Below are 27,254 nucleotides of genomic sequence, written 5' to 3' on the forward strand. Positions count from 1 at the left end.
TGCACTCACAAACCTTTTCTTGCTCCACTGTCAGAAAGGAAATGGCATTATCTCATAATGAATGGTTTCTAATTCTTTTATTTTGCTTCCTTTACATTACCACATTGTTCTGAATACAGATATTCCTTCCTTTACCATGTTTTCCAGAAGAAGGATTTTGTATACGCAAAAGACCTACAGCCTACACTACCCTGTATCTTCTATACTAATAACATCTCCCTAAACTATACTGTTAGTTATACTGGGTTAACATCAGAAGACCCAGTCTCCAGCCTAGGTGTACTATCTCTCTGATTGTAGGAAAGTTACTGAACACCCCTTATCTTTCTTTTTCACTAATGAGCAGCAAACATAAGATGAAAGGAAAAATTAAATCAGGCAAGAGATGTGACAGTGCTTTTAAAGCTGCAGCACTACAAATGCTGACTGCTATTTTCATCATCATCTTTAATATCGCCTCCAAAATATTTTCAGGTATTCCTGTCACAATATTTAATGATGAGCTGATCAGGAAACACTGTTAAAAGAATACTTAGGTAAAATGTTAACGAGGAGACAGGTAAATGTAACAATCCTGAAAGTACGTGAGTTTCTCCCTGCGTTCAACATGGAACTCAGTAGAGCACGGCCACAGGGTCAAGTGCAGAAGAGCAAGGACCAGTGTGATCAACAGACCCAGGTTCAAGCCCCGTTTCCGCTTCACCAGAGCTGGAAGGTATTGGACAAATAACCCCGACGACTTTCCACCTTCATCTCTCACCTGTGAAATGTCAGTCACAACAGTATTCATGTCATGGAGGTTTTATGATGATTAAACAAGACAGAGCACACATAGTGCTCATCATGGTGCCTGGTACACAGTAGGAACCTCATCTTTTTGAAGGACCTCACTTAACAATCTAGCCAAGATGTGCAACAGTGATGCCAGTTCTCAGAGGAAAGGTGATCACCAAAGGAGAACATTTTATAATTATAAAAAGTGAAAATGCTGAATATTTTTCATATTAAAGAATTGTTTCTAATAACTTGGTGCCTATGCAATAATACATACCATTCTACCAAAACACAAACATAATCTTGTCAGAAATAATTAAGTCTGTTAAGGCCTTTCCCAAAGACCACACAGCCTTACACTGCCCCGCAATTCAACCTAACCATTATTCTTAAAACATGGATGCTGAAAAAAATAAATGCTGGTTACTATGGGAACAAGTAACCCAAAGATAACATTCAAACAAAAGGGCGCTCACCTTCCTTTAACTACGCATCACTCTCCTTTTCATCTGTCTTCTTACTGCCATTTATCGCTTTCTACCTTGTGTTAGAGTCATTTGTGCAGGGTCTGATCTATCCGCCTACATGGTAAGCTCTTTGAGTGCAGAAACTGTCATATTCTGGATTTTCAACAAAGCCTTGCACAAAGAAAGCCAAAAATAAGTAGTGTGGGGCGGGGTGGTGGGGCACGGGGGAAGAGCACTGCCACGACTGAACACTAAGCTTACACTATTTAACCTTTGGGGGAAATATTAATCAAGTCTCCCAACTACTTGACTAGTAAGAATTATGCAATGAATCCGATTTTACAGGCTAGAGAACCATTTAAGAATTCTAATCCCTCCTGAATGATGACATGAAATTAGAAATCGAGCACACTGATGCTAACACAGTGAGCAACCTGGTTTTTATCAGCTTCAGCTTTCTTTATGAAATTATAACTTACTAAGTCTAAATTTTACCAATATTCGAGGTCAACTTTTAGTAGAGAAACTAAAATAATAAGTCAAATGAGGCCATATTATCATGCTAAAGGATTTTTGTTAAAATAAATATCCCATTCTAGAGATCATTTTCCCTTCCAAACAGGAAAGCTATTTTGTCGGTCTAGGGTCTTTAATTGGCCCACCAAGATCTAGTCATACTGCTACTTAAAAGCCAGGTAAATTCATTACGAGCAAACTGACAGGCTAGATCAAAGCGCCTACGTGTAACAACTGTCACAGCCGCCTTCAGCAAGATCAGCTGCCGTCCACAGGGCTGCGCCGTCAAAGCATGAACAGCATTCAACACAAAGGAATCGACACTTTAAATGATAAGTTTATCATTTTCCCAAATCACTGAACCTAACTCTAAAAAACACGTTTTATGTCAAGTATGTGAGTATTCTATTTTATGAAAAACATACTAATGACAAAATGTGTGTGCAATGTTTAACTAAAACCAGAAATTGTATTAATACCTAAAGACAAAATATAAATTATGAGGTGGCTCACTTGGTATTTTTCTCAACAAATTCCTTCCCGGTAGAACTCCTTAGAACCTTTAATGTTAATGTTCCTTGTGATTTCGAAAAAAAGTGTGTGTGTGTGTGTGCGCGCGCGCATGCACACGCAGTAAACAGATGGACAGTACACATTATTTAACTTATTTGAACATGGAACCCTTTCTTCACAATCTTATAGGACTGACTAGTTCAAGCTACAAACTCAGGAAAACCACCATTTAGACCAGTGAAGACAAGGGTAACAAAAGTTGGTATAGGCTAAATATCACTAAAGGTGAACAGCGAGGATCAGAAGGCAGATACAGAACTATATGGTGAGAGACAAGGCTGAAGTTACTTGCACTGGTTTGCCTAGGAGAGGAGAGCGAGCCTGGCAAATAACAAACCGCTTTCAGAAAAACGATGGAACGTAGTTGTTCTGTCTTGTTCCAGAATCCTATTTGGAAGCAAGGCTCAAAAACATGCATTTTAAACACTATAAATCAATTATACTTCAATTAAAAATATGCATTTTAACACACTCTTCAGGAGACTTTTATCCAGAGAGACTGATATTTGCTCCAAGGGCCAGAATTTGAGCCCAGAACAGCAAGGTCAGCTGAATCTTCAGGAGGAAGACAGACTGTAACTTCTCAGTGTCATAGGGGTGATCAGGGAAAAAGAGTGAGCTGATGCCTGCACAGAGGCTGGGGAAACATCCAGCAGGGATGCTAAAGGAAAGACTCCTGCCTATGTCAAATAGGAGACCAGGCTGCTAGACTTTGAGGGTCAGTCCAACACTGCAGGCTCAGAGGGCCAGACTATAACCTCTGTAGTCTCGCTCACCCTTGTGTCTTAAAGATAAACGCTGAGCACGGCACAGAGTGGGTTTCTCAGAAATATTGGTGGAATGAGTGAATAAATGAACAAATGAAAAATAAATAAAAGGAGTATCTGGTTCCAAAATCAAGCAAAAGGGGAACGGGCTATTTCCTTTTTGGAGAGTGCTAACTACACTAATTGTGAATCACAATCAAGGCTACTTTGGAATATAAGGAAAATAGTCTTGTAATAATTTCCCACCCTGACTTGGAAATCAACTCTGAACTAAATCACACCGAGGGTCGCTGTGGGGTTCCTGTGGTAAGTGTGTGAAAAGTGCAATGCAGATTGTCAACAACCATCAAGAAGGAAGGGGTGATGATGGTGACGATAATCTACCTTGACAGATTATGATCATTCAGAGGGCTGGAAACTAACCTTGAAAGTGAATCCACCTTTTATAGCCACAGCTCTGAAAATGGTCCATTAGCCATGGGTTTTATTTAATTGTCAAAGGAGAACATATGTGTAACTTATTTCAAAACGCATTCAAAAAGGTGACGGTGTTCTGACTGACCTGGTTAAGTTAAGCTCTTTACAATTTTCAGCAAATTTACTTTGTCTTGAGATACCAAATTCTTAACAAAAATATACATTAAATTAACTGTTCTTTAAAAAATCCTTGAAACAGATTTCATTCTCTAGATACAAAGACTAAACTGTCAGGAACCATATTTGTATCCATTTCCTCAAAGACTGAGGGTTCTTTCAAAATATATCTATCATTTCTCCACAGTGGCTGATCAAACCTGTCACTGAAAAATGTTCTGAACAGGCAACTTGCAGTACAAGCATGGTTTATTTCTGTCAGACAGTGACTGCTCAAGTGTGAAAGAAACTCATTAAAAATCTCTTACTGTGATCTTACATTGTTAAAAAAAAAAAAAAAAAAGAAAAGAAAAAAAGAAAGAAAAATACCCAGGAAAGAAAAGGCAAGAAAAAAAAAAACTTAATGAAGGGTACGCTGAGCCTGCAGATACACTCATAAGGTGCTTTTCTTTCTTATTCTTCTCAAGAAAGCAGTGAGAAGAGAGCAACTAGTCCTGGGAACACAGCTCACACTGGGCATTTGGGGAAATCAAATAAGTTAGCAATTCGATTTTATGCTAATATTATGAAAAGCTAAGGAAGGAGATCAGAATACTGTAGTATCGGAAAAGTGATGCAAAATAAACAATATTATTTACCTTAATCTTAAAACGAGGTTCACGGCACAAGAAGCTTCTCTGTAGTCTTCACTAGCGTTGGGTAGGCCCTTTAAAAGGAAAACAGCAAAGCGTTACAAACCTGGGAAACAAATGCATAAAACCATAACAGCCCTTCATTCAGAGAGCCCTTTCTTCCTGGAAATTTCAAAACTAGGTCTTTACACATGCAGGTTTAACACCTCTGTGCCAAGGCTGGAACAATGCCAACTTTCCACCACAATTGTGGATCTGAATGTTGCACACAAAGCTTCAGTTGTAGGATGGGCCCTCTGAACAAATAGTATGAGCTGTGGTTAAGTCCAAAGAAGAAGGGCTGGCCATCCAAAGAGGCACCCTGCACCCCGAGCCATGGACTGTAGCTACCAGACCTTGGTGATGCACAAAGCTTGGGTACTTTAAACTTCAGGATGCAGAGGGAGGGGCCTCGTAGGTCAGGCCACTGTTTACCTCTGTTGCCCTTCTCACCTACAGCCTATTTCCTTGAACACAGATCATCGATCCTGAAGGCCTCCGCTATGACACAGCCCCTCTCTACTCCGACAAATCCCTAGGCACGAGACCTCCCTGCTGGAGTGGAAAAATAAGGGAATTAGGTCAAGTCTTGGCTCTGCCACTGACCAGCTATGCAACCGTGGGCACGTCATTCTCTGATGTATTTCCTCATTTACAAAATGGGGATAACACCTGCCCTGAAAGTTTCCTGGGAGACTAATACATACAAACATGAGTTAACTATACCATGTTACACAGAACTAGGTGTCCTGACCCCTTTCCTGCTTCCTTTACTCTAGGCCTTCTGACCCATCGTCACTGTCAACTTGCCTCTTCTCATTCCACCAATCCCCACAGTTGATCTCAGGGTGTTTTACTGAGTTGCCTGATACAGTGTAAGGCCCTGAGCTGAACCCTGGCTCTGCCTCTGAGCAGCTGTGCAACCTTGGATGAGCCACTTCACCTCCACCAAGTCTTTGCTTCCTCAGCTAGAAAACACGGGTCAAGGACTAGATAGCTGACCTGCAACCACGAACTCCCATCACTCTACCTGCTCAGCATACAGCTGTTTCATAAAATACAGATCAGGTAGAACAAGAATAAATTTAAGTGGAATATGCAGATTTAGGGGCAAATGTGATCTCAAGGCTGGTGATACGTGAAAGGACAACCACGCTGAGAGCCAAAGGGCCTGCCTATTAATCACACGGCAGACCAGGATGGGGGCTGCACTCTGGCTCTCTGCTCACAGTCCTGCCCCGGCCCGCGCAGCAGCCTTCATCAGCACCCAACACAAGTTGCGGCACATGTTTTCTGTCATGTAACTTCTGATATGAATTCATTTCACAGTCACTGGACTATTATTTCTACAAGGCAAGTCATAGGGATAAACTGACCCATGAAATTCCATGATGAAAGAATTACAAAAACAGGTTATAGCAATCCAACCAGAAGCACAAAAGAAAAGTATCAATTAACTATAATGTTCTGTGGCTGGAATCTAACAGAACAGAGTTATTTTCTTTCCTTTTCCTGTTTCACACAGCACTGGCAATCTCAGAAGCAGGCTGGTAATCAGTTCCTGCTCTTGAACCTGTCATTTAAAGGCTGGAGGTCCTGAAAACCATGGTCAAAAGTGACAGTCATCTTTTCTCCATATCTATTAAAAAAGAGTTTACAAGCCCCTGATTTGGAAGCAGTACCCTGATACCGTCTATCTTTCTAAAATGTTGGGTTTTGTTAAAAAAAAAAAAAAGACAAACAAAACTTTCTACAAAGCATCTTGAACATAAATGACTGGCAGAGAAACGTACCTGAGAGTCCTGCACAGAAAGGGACTGTATCTGCTCGGGTATGCTGCCCGCGTTCACCGCCATCTGTCAAGAGAGCCACGGTTAACAGCACTTAAGGAAACCGAAATGAGACATTAAGGTCAATGTGGTTATACTAAGTCTCAGTTACCAGAGACAAAAATTTTAAATAATTTAAGCAATTTTAAAGCACCATTTCCTGGAGTGTGGCCCCCTGACTACCTGTATTGGAATTATCCAGGACACAGGTTAAAGATTCCTGGGCTCCACCCAGCCCGTAATTCAGGATTTCATGGAGACAGGAGAGAATCTGTATCTTAAACAATGTCCTGGATGAGCCTTAGGCTTTTAGAAGAACCACCAAGCTGAAGTGAAAAAGCAGGGACTATCTGATATTTTAAACTTGATAAAAGAAAGATGCCCCAGGACTTTTTTTTCCTTGTTGCACAATTTCATTTAAAGTTAAGGACCCCCTAATGAAAGAATGCTAGGATTAGTAAAACCTACCCCTCTAATCATAAGTTTGAACAATTTATTCAGAGCACTGGATTTCAAAACTATAGAAGGGCAGCTGGATTTTTAAAACACCTTTTCCCCAAAAGAAAAGCTAGAGTGACAGGTTATATTTTTCTCTCAAAATTGGAAACCTAATCGTACTGTGATATCCCAAATATTTCTGCCTCCAGCTCTACTTTTGTAAACTCTGCCCTGGAACAAAATTTGAAAGACAAAAAGCTAAAAGAGAAACAGCAATAACAAAGACCAAAAAATATATATTATTTCCTAAGCTGACTGTCGATTCTAAAATTATCAGAGGACCAGAAACTCTTTGTGCCAAGAGTCTTCTAAAGTTTAAGAGCCTAACAATCTTAACTTTCTGTGCTTCCTCAAAAATAACTGTGTTGGTGATGAAGAAATAGGGGGAAGCGTACTGATGTCTGCAATTTACTTTGAAATGCCTCCAAAAATGAAGATGGGCTGATGGATGAATAGATGGCTGTGCATGAGATAAAGCAAGCCTAGTAATGGAAGGATCCAGGTGATTGCTGTGTGGATATTCACTATAAAATGCTTTTAATGTTGCTGTATTTGGGGAAATTTTCATAGTAAAATGTTGGGAGGAAATGACTCTGTTAGAAGACCAAACAATTTGTGTCCCTTAACCAGAGCGCCCTGGCCTACACCAAATGATTTCTCGTAAAAAATTTTTCAGGCTGGTTCCACAATCTTAACTAAGGTTCAAGATACAACCTAAAGCCACATCAGCACTTACAGAATACCCTACCGTTAGTCCAAGAAAGACTGTAATCTGTAACCTGGCATTTATTGGAGGGGACAACCAGGCCCCACCTCCTGCCCCGCTCCCTTACTCCTGGACAATTGGTGAGAAGGAGAGATATAAACCTGGACTAGGGGCTGGAACCCCACACCCACCAGGCAACCTCACTGTGTAGGTGCACTCTGCACATTATGAAGAAACCAATTTGTGGCTCTCACGGGTGCAGAAAATATGTAGAGATGCAAAGGAGTGAAGAGGGAGGTTCCCTGAACAAAACATCCTCCTTGACAACCAATCGTAGTCTGCCAAATTTCACCATTACGCACCCCATTCTATCAGTTTAGGGCATGACTTTTGGGTGTACATTTTTTGATGTAAAAACTTATAAGAAAGCTAACCTATTAAGCAGCTGTCATTCATTAACAGTATAATATAAATTTGTCTATTGGAACTTTGATTTGTTTTTAAACAGTCTGCTACAAGCAGGGGACTTGAGAGAATGGGTGATCTGATAGGAAAGAGAGAGAAAAATAGATTAATGTTGGACACAGCCCTGGAGAGAGGCCTCTGGGACTGGGTGAAAGAAGAAAAGATCTTTGAATGGAGAGAAAAAAAGGACAACGCCTGCTTTCCAATTTTGCATAGCTCTCTGCCTCATCTTCTCATTTTCTATTTTTAAAAATACTGTGGCTAAATGCAATGTGTTATCCTGGGCTGGATCCTGGAACAGAAGAAGGATATTAGTGGACAAACTAGGTAAATGCCAAAGCCGTCTAAGGTTTAGCTGATAGTAACAAAGCTTTTGACGGCCGTGCCAGGGTTATGAAAGCAATGAACAGCACAAGAACATGTGTGAAGCGTGTACAGGAACTCTGCACTATCTCTGCAACTTCTCTGTATGACTAAAGTTATTCCAACACAAAAGGTTTATTTTCAGAAATATAATTTCTAACTTTTGCCACAACCAGTCAGAAAGACAGTCACTTGCGGTAAGAACACCTTTTAGAAAGTGGTATCACAAAAGCACCAGGTTAAAGCCGTCTGTGGTGACCAAGGCCGAGTACAATCAATCTGGAGGAAGAAACCAAATCTCCCCCTCCAACTACAAATGGATGTAAGACAAACGCGTACGAGATCCGACAGGTGCTTGGAAAACACAATGTCATCAGAAATCATTTTAAAAAGCTAAACGCAGTTTTAGCAATCACCAAGCAAAAGCAATGAGTAACATAAGCAATGACTCTAGCTTTCACATTGTGTCTCATCTCTGGTAAAATTCACTCAACCTAAATCCATGCCAAGTCTATCTTCTCCTTAGAACAAAGTATCAGAGTTGGGGGGTAAAAACCAGCCTAGGCTCCGTAACAAAATTCTTCAGCGTACCTGTTATGGGCCCTGTAGGGCTTCAGGGCTTCTGTCAACAAACCTTCCCACCTGGCATTAGTAACTTGATTAAGATAAATTTGCCAAGGGATTCTGAAATGTCTTAGGGTTTTTTTTCTTTGTTTTGTTTTTGTTTTTTTTTTGGAGGGGTGGTTCTTGAGACTTCTGATAGGCAGATATTTAAAGGTAATTTTCAGGAATTTGGAGCACACACTCTCCTAGACTCCAGTCTGGACTTTTAGATTCGGAGCGAGTATTCCTTGTCAGTGGTCCTCGATCCTAGCCATGTGTCAGAATCATGTGAGCAGCTTTTAAAAAGAAAAAAATCAGAGTTGCCCTGGACATCACCCCAAACCATCAAATCATAATTTGACTTGCTGGGTTATAAGGATCCGCATTTTTAAAGCCTTCGATTTTTCTGATATGGAGCCAGGGTTGTGAATCATGTTTTCATGCCACCTAATGGAGGAGCTACTGTAAAATGGATGCTTCTGTATAACAGAAGTCTTGGAAAATGTCCTCCTCACCTAAATGCAATCAAGGGGAAATCTGGATTTAAAGATAAAGTCCATTTTACTTTTATATAGAAAATTCAGGTATAAAAATTCATTAAAATTAGAAGATATGTACTGATTATTTCACAGTCTGACCAAAAAAGACTCCAAAACTCATTGATCAAAAAGATCAAACTGCAACAACAAAAATAAAACAGACAAAAAAAAAATTAATAATGAGATAATAGCTGGGAAGATTTATATAAGCTAGGAAACCCTGCCTAAGGAAACCAGTCTTTGCCAATACCACCCCCAAGCCCTGCCCCAAAGAGATGAGCGGCTTCTGGAGCTCTTCTATGTAACCCCCACCCTGCCACAGCACCCACCGCAGCTCCACACAGAAATCAGGCCCAGGTTAAATGTTCTTTCAACTAACGTCACTATTAACATTACTGCTGTTTAATGACCCTGAGTCTCCACTGGCTTCCACCATCAAAGTGGAGTAGGATAATAAATAAAGGAAATTAACATGAGTTATTTACTTATTACAAATTAATAATTACTAGCAGGTGACTAATACTTTGCAAGGCTATTTCTAAAAACCCAGGTTAGGGACACACTAGGACCAATTTCCCTAAGAGTTTTGCTATGGATCTCAAGATAAGCAGTGTAAATCTGGAACCTGCCCTTTTACACCAGAACCTCTCATCTCCAAATATGGCCCAGTACTAGGCACACTTTCCTCATGTCCTCTGGCAAACGCTGTCTCTCCCCAGCCTTCTCAGTCCTCTCTGACTCAGGCTGTAACACCTGGATGTTCTGCCTTACTCTTCCCAGGAAGCCAAAGAGCCCCTCACAATTAAGCATTTTCAAAATGCCCCTCCTTTGTTGCAGCATCTCACTCTGGGACGACTAAGGCTACTTTTCCTGAACTTCAGCTTAATCATATAATGTCTTCTAACTTCCCCCCACTTCTCAGCTGCTCATAAATATGATATGCGTATTGAGGCACTTGTTTAATGTCTGATTTTCAGTGCATGGGTATCCATGTCCCCAACAAACATGTACAGAGTGTCTACTAGATACTAAGGGAACAAAAACATAAATAAAGTACTGTACCAGTCTCCCAGTGGCTTAGAGTCAAGTGAATAACTAAACTGCAATTTAAATGACAAGCATTATTGAAAAGCTTATTAACATGTCAACATTCTGGCATTTCAATGTGTCATTTGGTACAGATAAGCAATTTCTCTCAAAGATGCTTAAAGGTATAAGGTACACTGTCTGAGGCTGTATACGTTAGTACAGCTTTTTTTCCCCAGCTTTATTGAGGTGTACTTGACCAAAAACATGGTTAAGATATTTAATGATCTCTTGAAAGCAGCTATAAACATTCAAAAGCAGCAGATTCTGTCGAACGAATCAATCACAATTCTGCGCACCTCTGCTTAGCTTGCATATGTGCTCCTCAATATGAATACACAAAAACGCTAATGGAGTAGCTTATAATAGCAACCCAAAGTCTCACCAAGAAGGAAAAGGTTAATCCATTTGGATACATATACTACTCAGGAGTTAAAAACAAAGAGGGAGATCTACAGCAACTCATGTGGAAAGACTTCCAAGATAGAAGGCAAGATGCAAAATAATTTTTATTGTCTTCATAACCCCATTCATGTTTTTAAAGTGATAGGCTAGATTTCCCTGTGTACATATTTCTGTGTTTATGAGCAGGAAAAGGTCTGAAAGAAAACACTGCAAACTGATAACCTCTGGAAAGAAGAGACAGTCACATGGGTAAAGAGGGTAGCAGGATAAAAGTGGTTCTTCAGAGTTATTCCTGTTTAATCCCCCTATGCCTTTTACAAGTCTTTACTATATGTCTCTCTCAATAAGGTCTATCCAGACCAACCCATTCAAAATTACAAACCCGACCATGCTACCTCACCCTCCACCCTACTCTATTATTTTCCATTACTCCTATTCCACTGTAGCAAACCACTTAACTCACCTATGAGGGCTACTGGATATTGTTTATCTACTCCGATTGGAATGGAAGCTCCACAAAGACAGGAATTTCAGTTTTTCTCACCGATCTATCCCCAACACCTACTAAAGCAGTGTACATAGTAGGTACATATATATTTGCACATTTAACAATTTAAATTCCCTTTAAACTAGATAAAAATAATTTTTGCTTTGCTTACAAAAAGTGATTCGGTGTTGTTGGCAGATCAAGGGGCTACTTTAATTAGAAGTTGAAAGGACACAGGAACCATTACTATAGGGACTCCAGACACAGCTCAGGACACTGAAATGCCAGATGTGCAACACACACACACACACACACAAAACACACAACAACAACAACAAAAAACCCTGGCCTCAGAAGCTGTCATGGTAGGTGGGGCTAGTGATTCCTAGAGTTTGGTAGGAGTGTTTGCATTCAGACTCATGTTTCTGTTCAAGAAATAAGAAGCCAACCCACGTGCTACCTTCATTGTAAACCAGTATAGGAACAGATATATGCCACTGAGAAATCAAGTAAGTCTAGATACCGTGACATGCCTAATACTTTCAACTCCCACTCAAAAGGTCAATAAGGATGTGTGATGTGACCCACAGACAGCACGCTACACCCTACTCTCTTCCCTGTCTCTGAAGAAAATTGGTTTGCCAGAAAGATACTGCTGTTATCCAGATACCACAGCCATTATCAGAGCAATTTCGATGAACACACTGCAAGATATTCTCAAAATAAACTTAACAAATCCTCACGAGGAATGACCTCTACCCGTCCATCTGTACTAGAAAGACAGGATTCCAGTAAATACCCAATGAAGATGTCCTGCAGTGAATCAGCGACTGTTTTTGAGTCAGCGATGCTGGCTCATGTCATTTTGTTCTGTTTCTAAGAAGAACTGATGCTTTTTAGTCGGAGACACTCAGAGATGGATGAAAAGCCCTGGCTGCACTTCACTCCAGGGAAAACAGGAAAGTGGGCAGGACGGCAGAGTTCACGACGAACAGGCTAAGGTCATTCTTAAAACCCAGCAGGGTGTGTGTGTCGCCAGTGCCCCACTGTGGAGCTCACCACCCTTGCAACTTTCTTGACCAAAGCTTATATTTTATTTACAAAGTGGAAAGATTAATTCATATGATAAATATAGGAGGAAACAGGATCTGAAGCAGAGTTACCAATGGAGGCAGGCAGACTGAAAAACCCTTAGGCAAGGCCTGGCAGTGAGGCATGAGGATGAAGAGGGACCAGAGGGAGGGGAGAAATGACAGAGGAGAAGTGGCTTCTAGCTCTGATGCTCACTTCATAGATGGCCCGGCTGGCTACTGCCACTTAAAGCGGAATGATAAGACTTACTCCATTTAATTAAAAGGAAATTTCTGCTAATTTAAAAAAAAAAAAGCTGGGATGGATATCATTTGCAGCCCAAAGCCTTCTGTTTTCCTAATAAGAACTCATCAAGGTATACATTAGTTACTAGGTTTGTAAAATATTTGGAGCTATTTAAATATGCTCAAATTTCCTCTAAAATTAGCAAGTCCTTTGAACTACAGTCATCACTAGTCATTAGGATAATTAACCAGTGGAGGAAGTAAAGTTAATCAAAAGATGACCAGTTCTCAAAGGGAAGCTGATGAAAGAGGGTCCCTTGTCTACAAAGTTACCCAGGAGATTTAAAAATCAGGACCAACAGATTCAACCTAGAATTTCTAACCACTTGAATATCTTGCTTGACTGTCCACTAAAAATCCAGAAGGAATTTCTCTTATGCACCTACTATGTTTTCTAAATGACACTAATACTGAAAGTTAAGATTAAATGAATAACTAGTTTGTGCTAAGAACCCCACTGAATGTTTTATGTGTATGATTTCACCAATCCTCACAGCAACTTTATAATTATTGTGACCATCCCCATTTGACAGAGGAGGAAACTGAGGCTCAGAGAGTCAAGTACTTTGCCCCAATTTACACAGCCCCAAAGTAACACAGACAGTATCAGGACCTGCAAAATCTAAGTGCCTTTTTTTTTCTATACAACGAGAAGAGCAAAATTTCACAAGTTCTCCACCAAATGAATCAGACTCTGATATGGCAGGGGGGAGATGGGAGAGGGTAGCAAATAAATGACCACCACTCACCTCTGGATTTTCTTCTTTCACTCTTCGTGACTGTAAAACAATTACATATCCATTAATATACACCCCCAGGAAACCACAAAAACAAAACGTACACAGGTTGGCAAATCATCAATGTCATTTACCTTTTCTTGAGAAACAGCTGCCTTCCCTTCTTCACTTTTTTCATCCATCTCGTCGTCACTCCACTCCCAGTCACCGTCTTCGGTTTTATGAAGGTGACCACTTGACCCCGGAACTCTTCTTACCTGAATCAAAACAAACCCACCCAATTCTTCACCGGTCGAACATGAACAGTGTTCGCAAGTGCTGCTACTTGGGTTTCACAGCATAAACCTATCCTGAAAATAACCTGAGTGGTTAAGAATTCAGGGAGAACCTGCAGCGAATACCCCAAACTACACAGCCTCCGGATCCCCACGTGCGTCCTCTTCCCAAAGACACCGTGTTCCCGAAATGCATTACTATGTGCACATAGAACAAAATATTTTAGAAGATCCCCATACACATCAGCCACGAAGGATCAAGCCTGCTTCTCACCTTGGCTTCAGTTCACCCTTTGTTAATCCCTACACATAAAAGGCCACATAGCAAGTTTCACAACTGCTTAAGGAAATGCATGCAAACGACAGACTGCTGACTGAGGGAAGGCAGGGGACTCAGGCAGCCCAACGTGGCCTACCAGCCCAGGGTGTCAGCGACCTAAAACCTAAATCAGAGAAGCAAATACCCTTCTCCTGCCACCTCGCTCTTTTTCAGAATGTTACATCATCCTGTTTTCCCAGGACTCTGCTCAACCTACTTGAGCAAAACAAAATAGCCCCAGACTGTTCTTAACACACCTGACGGCACTTCTGAGACTTCGCGAGATTGCCAGGAACACAACAAGACCATCAGCAGACACACCAGCTCACTGAACCAGATGGTAACAATCTTCTGCAATTATTTCAAACATTTTTGGAACTAGGGTAGAGATGTAATCCATGGGGCATGCTTTCCAAGTGTCACTGTGGTGGAAAAGGTAAAACTTTTAAAAGGATAAGATGACTGAGAATAATGAGCCTGACCAAAGGAATCTGTCTTAAAAAACAGACCGAGACATGATGGATTAAAGCAACGTAGCGAGCCGACATGATGTGAATCTAACAGCCAGTGATCCACTGCTTCAGAAAAACCCCAAGTAGAAAGGGACCTTGGAGACAGTCAAGTCAAACAGATGGGGAAACAAAGGCCCAGAAAGTGACCCAAGAGCACACAGGCATAATGACAGAATCAAGGCCAGAACAACAGCCTTCAGACCATCATTCAAATATGAGTCTTCTGTGCCACTGGATGGTAACTGTGAAAAAGCAGCTAAAAATGCCCTGGGAAGACTTTGAAAGGCTATGATGTAAAGACTTTTTTCCATAGTAGAAACTACTCAGTTACACCGTGGGAAGTTCGTTAGTCCCAAGGAAAACAGCACAGAATTCAGATGTAAAGTCAGCATTCACACGTGTGGGCTCAACGTGAAGCCATCAGCAGCGCGGGCTCGGGGCTGGGCGGGACGGGAAGGCGTTACCACGTGGAACTGGTAGAAGGAAGCTGACCACTTGGTCCTGAGCTCCCACATGTAAAGTTAAACAAGCTGAGCGTTTTTGTTCGTATCTGTAAACGGTCATGCTTTTTGTTTTTTTTTAAAAAGCTTTTTTCTCCACCTCAAAAAACACTTTTTAACAAATTCACCTTCGAAACACTCAGCGCTATGTAAAACCGCTTCTGTGCTTGGTTTAAGACTTTTTTTTCCACTTGCATTTTGAGTCACTGGAGAGACCTGCTTAATGACAGTGATTTTAATGATGCTTATAGATGCTAGCAAAGTACTGTAGGAAAAAACGCTGAAATGCACTTCAGGATTTTTAGAACAGATTGCTCATTTTAAAGCTACAAAGAAATGGATAAAGGAAGAGAAAATTTTCTGTTGACATATACAACAAAATTAATTATTTTCTTTGTAACAGTAACCACGATGATAGGAACAGAGGACAATCTGTTAACGACGACATTAAGAGAAAGCACTTAAAGCCACGTCTACAAAGCATGCTCTTAACTAAGGAATAAGAAGACGCGTAAAATTTCATATCATAAACAGAACAAAATTCCACCTTTATTCAAACTGTAAAAAAACAAGCATGGTTGATGAGTTAGTATTCAAGTAGTCATCCAAAAGATCACAGTAGGGAAATCTCTCTTTCTGAAAATAGTCAGAGAGCACATCTTTACACCCTAAAATAAAGTTTATGCTTTTTCCTCTTGCTCTATGTTTACAAGATCTTGTCAGTTTTGTTTCTACAAGCAGGACCCAACTACAGGCCATAAAAATGGCATCTTCTTCTCTTTTTATTTTAAAACCCGGATTGTCTCCCTCCTCTTCCTTTTACTTGGCTAGAAGATAAAGCAAAATGTCTAGGATTATATAATCTTGGACAACTGAAGGGAATGGTGAAACGGACCTTTATGTAATAAACACTGGTTAAACAAATAAATGTAGAAATTAGGACAAAGAATGTTCAAAAATCTACATAGCATAAAATATTGGTATAAGCATAGCAAGAATAAGAATATAAATTTATTCATTAAGAATGTTCTCTGCGTTTACTGGAAAGGAAAAGCCCACAGCATAGTTTGAAACCCAGGTCTCACGGTGTATTTAGTGACGCTGACCTCTGTGGAAGAGGCCAAGCAGCAATTTTACAAAGTTACATCCTTGCAGGGAGTTTGTAGGGATGACAGGAAATTTTCAGCTCTTAGTGCCAAGGCAACTAAGTTTCACATAGTTTATAAACATATGGGGTTCTTATTCAGGAACTGAAAAATACTCTAGAAAATGGACACTTCAAAAAAAGAGATGTGTAAAACGTCCCTCCTCCCCCGCCCCCTACACAGGAGAACAGAGCTTACCCTCCGTTACTTTGCTCTTGTCTATTAAAAATGGTTCACTCAGTAAAGCCAAGAGGTGGCAAGATGAAATTTGTTTGCTGTTGGGGGTTTAAAAAAATAACCCAATGATGCTCAGAGAAATGAGCTCAATGTAAGTGATAGCTAGAGGTTTTCATAAACCCACAAGCTCCTCAGGTCAGAGCTGGCCATAGGGAGGCTAGGCAGTTTTACCTGCGATAACATTTATTCCCAAAACTAGGAGTAAGAGTCAACAGAGCAGCTCCCTATTTATACCACATCTCTGAAAAGGAAAGTAATATTATCTTTTTCTTTCTCAAAATGGCATTTTTACGGGAATCTATTCAAGAAATAAACTGAAGTTCTGATTCCCACCAAAAAAAGCCAGGCTCCACCAGGCAGACAGAGGGAACGGCGTGGTTCACCAGCCAGTCCTTGGGGCCACAGGCTCAGGTGTCAGAGGCAGAGCTAGGCCATCAGAGCAGCCAAGGACAGGGAACGGCAGCAACAGAGGACACGGTCCTGGCAGCAGCCTGACTCATCCCCCCGCTGGTGCCCCTCCCAACAGGAGCTCTCTACAGATACCAGGGCCCAGGATCCCCATGCAGTATCTCAGGCTGCCCCCTGGCCCCAGACACCAGACCAGGAAGGACATGCACAAGAGAAAACAAGAGAGCCAGCAGGAGATCCTTCCACACACGGTCGGTGTCAAATGAGTTAGGAATGAAGCATCTTTCTCTCCACACTCCTGGACAAAGGATCAACGTGACTCAAAGAAATACTGACCACAACTGAGCAGCATCTGTCTCGGGCCTGCACGCCCCCTCCTTCCAAGGCGCCCACCTGCTCCTTCCACTGCCACGTTAGCTTCTCCCTGGAGTGGGACTTGGGGATCTCCCCAGAATGCTTTTCCGGTCCCCGGGAGACTTGTACTCCCCTGTGCCTCTGTTCATGGGAAGAACAGCGTGCCTGACTGCAGCCTGAACCCTAGTGACCTGGGGAGCCCACCCTTCTCACGTCTGCCCACCAAGGACATCCTGGACACGGCAGAGAGCAACACCCAGGAACTTTTCCCTTACCGTGCATTCTACTAGCCAGAAGTGTAAAGAATGTTTCTAATCAATTGCTGCTTTAACGTCCTTGAGGCCCGGCCAAGCAAACAAAAAGCCTTCTAAATCATCAAAAATCTAAAAATAAAATTATACTCACGAAGTTTTCAGCGGTATGTTACCATCCCCATAGCTGATGCTTGGACATCGCCCCCAGCTCTCCAGCACCTCCGCCCACACCAACTGCCTGGCCTCACGGTGCTCTCAGACCCTCGGTCTGCGCCTGCCTCTTCCATCAGCCCCTCCTGGCTTCACCTGCATCACGGGAGGCCCGGAGCCCACAGCTGACGCGCTTGAAGCTGCACTAATTAGCACCCCACGCCCCTGGGCCCGCTCCTGTCCAACCCACACCTGGAGGGAAGCTGTGGGCTCGGCCCAAACATCCATTCTCCACTCCAGAGCCAATGGCCTCTCCCAGTGGGGGCATCAGTGCTGCAACAGCTCAGTGTGTGGTCCCCAAATGAGCAGCAACAGGACCACTCAGAGCTTGCTAAAAATACTGAATTTAGGGTTCCAACCCAGACCCACTGGATCAGAATCTTCCTTTTAGCAAGATCCCCAGGTGATTCACATCCTCCCTCAGATGAAGCACTGGGCTGGGTAAGAATTTTCGCTCCTGTGAGTCTAGTCCCCTCCTCAGTCCGTTCCTGCTAATCACAGTGTTACTACACTTGAACAGCTAGAAACCTATTAACTAATGTAACTTTCACAGGAGCCCTGTGCGCTGAGAATCATTTTATCCCCCCATTTTTCAGAGAGAAAACTGAGGCACAGGGAATTTAAACAACTGGCTCAAGCTCGTGCAGCTGGGAGTGACAGTGCTTAGTCTGACCCCCGCCTCCAGGGCTACCCGCTGCAACTGCTGCTCACAGGAGGGCCCGTCTCACCCGGCCCCAACCACCCCAATAGCTTCCCCTGTGACCCTGAGAGCACCAGGTCCATCCAATTTATATCCCAAGCCTTCTATTCCTGATAAATATCTTCACACCCTCCCCCGCCCTTAGCCCCTTTCCCCTCTGTGTGTAAGGAAAATGGATTCCTTTTCCTTGTCAAGACCAACGCCTCCTACCGAGCTCGTTTGTTTATTCACTCACTCAGTCCTTCAAGACACAAATAACCAAGGCCTTGGCCCCCCTACACCCATCATAAAGATGTTTAAGTTTCTCGTACAATTCTCCCAAAAAAGGGGAGGAGTGGAGGGAGGCTCAGTTGAAGCAGCCACCCCAACATCTTTCGGAAGTTCCTCTCTAATCGCTGCCCTCACTCCCTCAGCCCATCCTGAAACTTCAGCCTCACACAAAATGTTATCTGTCCGCATTTGGCCACCAAAACTATGTGCTCTTTCCCCAAGATTTAATGATGTCACAGTTGTAAAATCCAATGCTCCTCCCCGTTGCCGTAACGCCAGCCTGTAGACAGCTGAAGCCATTCTTCTAGTTCATGCTCTCCAAACCTGTGTTTGTAACCTTTCTTTTTCTCACCTGTCCTTCTCCGTCTCCTGCTGTTCTCTATCTTCAGCACAAACCCGATTGCTCTTAGCCCACTCGACACCATCTCCCGGTGTGAACACACAGCTCCAGGGCCCCCACTCTCCGTGAAGCCAGTGACCCTGGACCTCTTAGTCTTGTTTTCCACATGCTAGGTTGGATATAAACATCTGATCAACTTACAGCTCGCCATCTCCAGCCTGTTTGTTAATGCCCCACCCACGCTCACTCTAACACTTCTGCAGTGTCTTGTGTCTTAGTTAACACCCCTGGGGGGTGGGGGGTACTGACTCATGCTGTCTAGGAAGAACCCACTGTTAATATTGCATAAAGTTTACAAGACAGCTGCCATCACACTGGTCACTTAAAATTGGCCAGAGTAGGAGTGTTTACACAACAGAAATTGGGAAAAAAAAAAAGTATAAATTAAATTGGCATTTGTACTCCCCCTTGCTGACAAAGTGGAAGTTCTCAGTGTTTATAAGCACATCACTGATCATAAACTCAGCTTACAGAAACATTAAAAAATTTGACAACATTTAACATGAATTTAGTAGTTGTCCCTGGGAATAAATACAATGGCAAATATCTTAATTTTATTGTACAAGCCTCTCAAATTTTACCTTTAAAAGCAACACACAAATTGACTTTTATCTACCAAACACCAATGTAATCAAGGGGAGTGGGAAGAAAAATATCTTAATATTAATCAAACTAATACATATGGCTTGGGATAACATTTTTTATGAAAGCATCATGAGGAGACACAGGGCTAGATAATCTTTTAATGCAGATGAAAGAGGGAAGAGGGTCATCTGAAAAACCATTAGACAATGTGAAAATTGGCTTTATGATGGTTGTGGCCAATACTGTTAACTCAGAGCCTAAACAATATTGCTTGATACAAAGTAAGAAAGGAAGACAAATGGTGTATTTCTAAATAAAAATGTTTCATATAATAACTCATTTAACTTAGTTATATGTAACTATACTAACAAACTAATATGAGTAGATATTTTATTTCATCTATGTCCCTAAGTGTTTGTGTGTTCAAAGTGACCAGAAAACATTTTTTCCTAACCTTTAGATTTGGAATAATAAAGTATCACATTAGTTTCAAGGTTCTTTTATAATTAGGAATGCATGATAAATTTTATATATAAACACCATCAAAAATTTTACACCAGATAATTTTTCTGCAAAATGGAAATACAGATCCTTCCAGTTAAAGCACGAAATTAGGTCCTCAAACTTTCTGTAAATAATACAACAATACGTCAATGGTAAATGTAAGTATCATTGACAGTTATTCATTTTGTTTGTAACAATTAGGAACTTTGATTATTTGACAGAATATCTGGGAAATGAAAAATATTAAAGACGGAGGATGACTAGCGTAGCTGACATTTCTGTTTGTACCTTCTAATCCCAAAAGCAACAGAAATATGTAAATGCATTATTTCTACTATGCATGTGTATGTATGTGTGTGTATGTGCATGTGAGTATATTCATACATATATTTTCTGCATGAAGCAGTCACTGGACGTTGGCTTAACAAGGCATATTTCTTATAAATTATCTCAATTACAAAACACTTAAAGTAAAACTACATTTTGGGTTTAAAAAAAAAAAAAAAAACTCCCAAAGCTCCCAACTTTTGTCATTTTGGACAAAGGGCACAGTCATATAAAGCTGCTAACATGATGCCTGGAACACAAATAAACACTCAAGACGTGACAGGTGCTATTATCATTAATACACTTCATCTTTCTCACAACCCAAATCTATCAAACACTATATTCTGTAAATTTTACCTCCTCAGCTGGCATTGCGCTAGATCAGGTTCCCTTCAACGCTGATCTCTTGTCTCTCCCATTAAAACAAACTGCTAATCAATCTTCTGGCCTCTAAACTCTTGCCTATTTGATCTTTCATATTGCCACTAGTCACAGATCAGCACTTTCCCCAAAAAGCTGACAAGAGTTCACTGCTGCCTACAGAATGAGCTCAGATTCCTTAATATTCCAGGCTCTCCATTCCCTCGCTCCAAATTACCTTTTCAAGACTTACGTCCCGCCATATGCCATCAGAAACACACAATCCAGTTGTGTACAAGTTACGTGCTTTCACAACTCTACCTTTTTACATGTGGACTGCATCTGTATCTTGGCCAGACCTGCCCTTTCATATTCTCTACTTATCTCTTTACTTCTAGTCCCAGAAGCTTCTGCCGAGTCTCCCACCTGGCATTTCACCTGCTCCTTCATATCATTCTACTCTGTGTTACATTTAACAGATGACATGCTGAACTGAACACTCCTTCAGGGCAGAGTTAGCCTTGGTCTGTTTAAAGAATCACTCATTTATTCATTCTGTCAACAAAGTCTTATTTAATACCTACCTTGGTGACAAGTTCTTGACAAATGACGAATAAAATAAAAGGCTACACCTTGGGGTAGTTCGCAATCCAGAGAGATGGACAGACAGTTAAGCGAGTAATTTCAATAAACTGTGAGTGCTGTAACAAAGATACGGAAGCCGTGAGATCCCTGAAGAGAGGAGGACCAGCTGTCCAGCTCACCAGGCAGAAGGAGTGAAGTTACTCCACCCAGTGGGAAGGCAAGAACTCACCGAGTTCTGCTGACTCATGTAACACGGCTGGGTCACAAGGTACTGGGGCTGGTCTAGGGGTTGGGTTTAGGGAAGTAGCCAAGCATAAGGCCAGAAAAGCTGTGGGGAGAACTTGCACAGTAAGAATTGCCAATTCAAAGGCTGTAGGAACCCGGCAGGAAACAGAAAGCAGACCCAGTGGGGACATGGGTGATCTGGACAGCAGGTCCTGTCCCACCTAGAGGGAGTGCCCAGTGTGAGCTGATAGCCACAGCAGAAAGATAGCCAAGGGCTGCCAGATCTGATTCTGCCAGGGAGCTGGATAGCTTGGATTTTTCTGCGAATGCTCCTGATTTTTTCCTAAATGTTAACAAGTGTATATCAAGTTAGAATAAAATTCTTCTGCACAGCCTAAAGAAGGATGTGTCTGTGGGACAAATGCGGCCTGTGAGTTTGCACCTCTGTTGTAGTCCAACTCACAGAGGGCTGAGAATCCGGACTGGGGAAAAGCACAGAGGCTTTCAACGGCCACAGGGGTAAGGGAATGACCACATGTGGGTTCCTGAAAGCAAAGCAGGCGGCGTACTAGGACTTGAAGATGACTAAGGCCAAGAAGAAAACAGTAAGGTTAACTGTTCCAGTTACTACTGACAGGTCACTCATCACGCCCAAACTGTGTGACTTACAGCAACAACAATCACAGGAGCCCTGGGGCGGTCAGACTGGCCTCCTTAGTGGCTCGGGGCCCTAAGCACAAATGCTTCAGTTCCACTCTGACCCCGAGTCAGAACAGAACAAGCCCTTCAGAATTCCTGACACGCAAGATAATGACGATAGTGAAAGGGCTGCTGTTTTAAGAAGGCTGTCAGTGAATAATGCCATTTGCAGCAATATGGATGGACCCAGAGATGATCACGGTAAGTGAAGAAAGCCAGATGGATAAAGACAAATATATGATATCATTTCTATGTGGAATCTAAAGAAATGACATAAGTGAACTTATTTACAAAGCAGAAACAAAATAGACATAGAAAACAAACTTCAGGTTACCAAAGGGGAACGGGGTGACAAGAGTGATAAATTCAGAGTTTGGGATTGGCAGATACAAACTACTATATATAACATAGACAAAAAGGTCCTATGGCATAACACAGGGAACTCTATTCAATAACTTGCAATAACCTATAATGAAAAAGAATATGTATGTATGTTTGACTGAATCACTATGCTGTACACCAGAAACTGACACAACATTGTAAATCAATTATACTTCAATTAAAAAAAAAAAAAGAAGGTTGTCGGTGAGGGCTGGAGGAAAGTGAGGAGAATGTTGCTGGAGGCTGGAGGACAAGAGGACCCCGCTGTGCAATGACAAAGTCTGGCCATGCTGGTATCTACGGTAACGTGGGACTAGAGTTGTGCTTAATGGACTCAGTGATCTAGCTAAAGAGATTTCCAGGCAGAATACTCAAAGTGACATCTGCGTTCTGCCCACTGCCTGTGGTAAAAAGTGAGGAGGGAGAGAGAGAGAGAGAGAGAGGAGCTGAAGAACCCAGTGTTAAATACAAAGCTGTTCCTCACGTCCAGCCTCTCCAGATGTCAAACAATTCTCAAACCTAGCCATGGCTTCAGAGCAAAGATCAAGTCCAGGGCGTGGCTGTGAGACACTTCAAGACTTCAGAAAGATCTAAGGTGTTGCCTCCTAGACGTGTTCAAACAGATCTAAGGCCTTCTAAGGATCTTAAGAGCATATTTGCATTAAATATTAAGGCTTCTGAGAATTTTAAGGGTGCTGTCTCTTAGCAGTGTCACTGGGAGCCCAAGGTAGACAAAGCACCTTGAGGTCATAGCTCTTGTTTAATGGCATGAACCCAGCAAGATTCAAGGAAAACCCACAAAGTTTTTGCAGATACTTGTACTACGGAATTACTGCCGACCAAAACAGTGCAAAATGAAAAGAGCTTTCAGATCCCCAAACTCTTATAGGCAGGACTAACCAGCAGCAAACACTGGCTCTTTCTTACGGAAAAGGAAGGATCACTTAAAAAGCAGAACAGCCCAGAGAGTGGAACCGAGAGCCACGGAGAAGAGCAGAACAGGAATGGGCAACAGGGACCTGGCCAAATGCCACAACTGCCATGGACCCAGCTGCCCCCTCGATTTCCCACTTTGGGGCAGACCTTTAAGAAACCTGTCCTCCTGCTGTGTTTGGGTGTGTGTCAGGCAGATAATGAGACGGCAAGACCCTGGACTTTGAGTCTGAGCCTGAAGCCCTAATGGGCTGAGCCTTCTGGAGGGTCTTGGAAGCACAAGAGTGTATTTCGCATGTGGGAGAGATGTGAATTACTGTGGCTGGGGGGCAGACTGTTTTTTCCAAAGATGCCCATAACAATACCTCCTGCCCCACGTGTTCTTCTAGAATCTTGCCACTCCACTATCAAGAGATGGAGTCCAGTGTCCTCTCCTTAAATCTGGATGGGTTTGTGTCTTGCCTGGAGCCAAGAGAACCAAGCGGGGTGGCTCCGGGGCCAGGTCAGAAAAGGTGATGTAGTTTCCACCTTGCTCACTGAAATATGAGCAGTGGATGCCTCCGGCCACGATGTCAGCAGTCCCATCAACCTGAAGCCTCCGTGCTGCAGACTAGACCCCACGGAGAGGCGGCCTGGCCATCTGACTGCAGCTGCATGAAACCAGAAACCAGCCTGCCAAGGCTCTCCCGAATCCCTGACCCACAGAAGCTTAATAAAATGGCTGTTATTTTCTGAAGCTGCTAAATTTAGAGTGATCTGATGCACAGCAACAGATAATCAGCATAAGGATGGTGATGAGGTTATTTACTGGATTTAATTCCCATTTTTGTATAGTTAGTAATTCTTTAAAAATTAGTAAGTCATATTTGATACCCCTTCCCATGACAGATAACAGGCTTTGCTGCTTGGTCAGTGTTTTCTGACTGGGGGCTTTCAGGGCATCTGAGCACTCTGATTTTAATTTATACTTAATTTTTTTCTGTCTGACCATGTTATTATTCATTAAAATACCAGGAAGAAAAAAGTCCATTCCTATCAATTATAGATAAGTGGCTACAGCTAAATCTGGGACTTTTTTGCCAGTGATTTGCATTAACTTATTTTTTTTTTTGACCTCTTGGAATTCAATGCTCATCTAGTTCTGCTAAAATTTGACATTCCCCTTTTCTAGAATGTAAAAGGACAGAATAAAGGAAGGAGAATATTAAAATGTCCTGTAGGCAATTAGAAAAAATTCTAGAGAAACAAAGACTCTTATGATTCAATAATAACAATTCAAAACTCTGGGCTTGTTCAGTGAAGGACACACTTGTAGCAACTTCCTTATAGTGCTTTAACATTTTCTAATGTGAAAAGAATCAAATTCGATAAATGTTGCTCTTCAGATGGTGATAATGGAATTTTGTAACTTTGGAAATCCAACATGAAAGGGCAATGCCTTGAAAAAGAATATTCTGGAAGCTGGAAGGGAGGTATTCTGAAGAAGCAGCACAAAACAAGAAGTAATTAGATTTCTTTCTCTGTTTTCGTCCTATCAAACCTCCAATATGGCATTTCCCCAAGTTCAGCTGACAAAGAACAGTGATGGCAGCTAGAAGCCAAGAAAGCAGCATCCAATTTTGCAACTATTGTCTCTGAGCACGAAAGCTCCTGCTGGAATGGGTGCCAAGCTGATCTGTGACTTCAGCTAATAAAGAAAACAATGGGAACGTTCTGTCCTGGTAAGACAAATAACACAGTTGAGAAAACACGCGTCATGTAAAGCCACGGGGGGAAAAAAAGAGAGAAAATAAATGTTCGGCAGTGGAGCAGAGTGGAAGATGCTCTGGCTACAGCACTAAGTTACCGGTTTAACTTAATTGCAGGGGAAGGAGGGGCGGGAAAGAGAATGAAGAGCACAGAGCCAACAGCACGCAGCTCCAGGCAGCTCCAGGCCGGCAGCAGGAAGGACCACTGAAATCAGGAGAGTTCTGACGAGCAACAGAGATACACTGAGATGGTCGGGCTGAGGTGTCCACTTGGCGATGCTCCTGTCCACAGTTATTCAGTCAAACACTAACTACTTACCATTACTGTCAAGGCAGAGTAGATACAGTTGAAGTCCATAACTGACTTTGAACAAGGGAAATTACCCTTGATGAGCGGGAAGGGGGTGGGGCTCATTCAATCAGCTGAAAAGCCTTAACAGCTGAGCTAATAAGGCTTCTCTGAAGAAGGAATTCCACCTGTGGACAGTAGTGTTGGCCATGCCCTAGAGTTCGGGCCTGCCCTTCCTGACGGCCTACCCTGCCCCGTCATTCTGAAAGCCAATTCCAAGACACAAATCTCTTTCTATACCCCTAGTGGTTCTGTTTCTCTGGCTGAAGCCTGACTGATACACTGAATCCAGCAGCCTCAGTACTGGTGCTGCAGAACAAGAGGCCAGCTGGCTCGCAGGAGAGCAGCACCAACAGGAGCAGCCACTGGTCTTCGGTAACGGCCCATGTTACCGTCTCCAAATGGAATATGAAGACAGGTGAACAGTAAGGACAGTAAAACAAAAAATAACTAAGATGATAAGAACTACTGTAACTTAACACAGACTTCAGCCTGGATTTTTAACTTTTAAAGACATCCACCATAAAGATCAGGGGTGAGTTGCCCGCTGAACATCATTCACGTGAACTCCGAGTTGTACAGCAATACCAGCACCTTGGAAAATGCTCCGGCAAGAACCAGATCTGCTCAGGGAATCACTACCTGTGAAAGATGCCCCAAAACACTGAGCTTGGTCAGATGGAAACTCCTCCAGCCTCAGCAACTCTTGCATGGAACGCAATACAGAAAATATCAGTAAATTGTAATTCCACTAAGATGTCAGCTTTTAAAAATATACACATTCACACAAACATTTCAGAATAACTTGCAGATGTCGGTACCAAGCAGTTCCTTCATGGCAATTATGACTAACTGTCCTAAAGATACATTTTAGCCGTGACTCAGCTTTCAAGTTCCCACTTAAATGTCAGCTATAGGTTCTCGGAAGAAGCAGGTCCCTACAGTTTTCCAGCGTGCTCTCCACTACCACGGACCAAGTCTTATCACCTTGAGATACATGATATGCCTCTTCCACATGAGGAAAAAAAAAGGTACGGGAGGAGGTGCCACCCCTGCTGGTCACCAGCCGAACTTCAGCTTCCCACTGTTTTTCAGGGCATGAAGCTCAAAAGGAGTCCTGTTTATTCTTTCTGGTTAGAAAAGCAACACAACATCCACATGGTGGAATATTATGCAGCCAACAGCAAATATCAAATAGATCATCAAAACACACGGAGTGGAAGAAGCCAATAGAGATCGGAGCATTCGTCACTGTTTAACATAAAGAGGAGGAGGTTCAGACTCATTTCTAGATTCATCTGTATGTGCACAGAGCATTTCTGGAAGGATTTACAGGATTTGGTGATGGCTTCTGGGTTGGGGGGAGCTTATTTTTCACTGTGCTGTGCACCTTAAGAAATCCCAATAAATGTTAGTCCTTTCCCCCTCCCAAGTCCTGAACTAATTTGGAAATAAGACCAACCTAAGGGGGGAGGGTCAAAACATCACCCTTATTCCTTACAAAGGTGATACTTGAGA

The 27,254-nt window shown here is 42.2% G+C and overlaps 1 protein-coding gene across 1 annotated transcript in view; it reads right to left on the reverse strand.

Annotated features, from left to right (window-relative positions):
• STK39 (serine/threonine kinase 39) overlaps positions 1-27,254 on the reverse strand; it is a 250,703-nt gene that overhangs the window by 84,481 nt on the left and 138,968 nt on the right. The window contains exons 11-14 of the mRNA XM_031451591.2: positions 13,591-13,713; positions 13,469-13,498; positions 6,156-6,218; positions 4,330-4,397 (exon numbers count right to left, since the gene is read on the reverse strand). Of these exons, the coding sequence (XP_031307451.2) occupies positions 4,330-4,397; positions 6,156-6,218; positions 13,469-13,498; positions 13,591-13,713 (284 nt within the window). The remainder of the gene's footprint in view (positions 1-4,329; positions 4,398-6,155; positions 6,219-13,468; positions 13,499-13,590; positions 13,714-27,254) is intronic.

Source organism: Camelus dromedarius, chromosome 4 (assembly GCF_036321535.1).
Source record: "Camelus dromedarius isolate mCamDro1 chromosome 4, mCamDro1.pat, whole genome shotgun sequence".
Lineage (NCBI taxonomy): Eukaryota > Metazoa > Chordata > Mammalia > Artiodactyla > Camelidae > Camelus > Camelus dromedarius.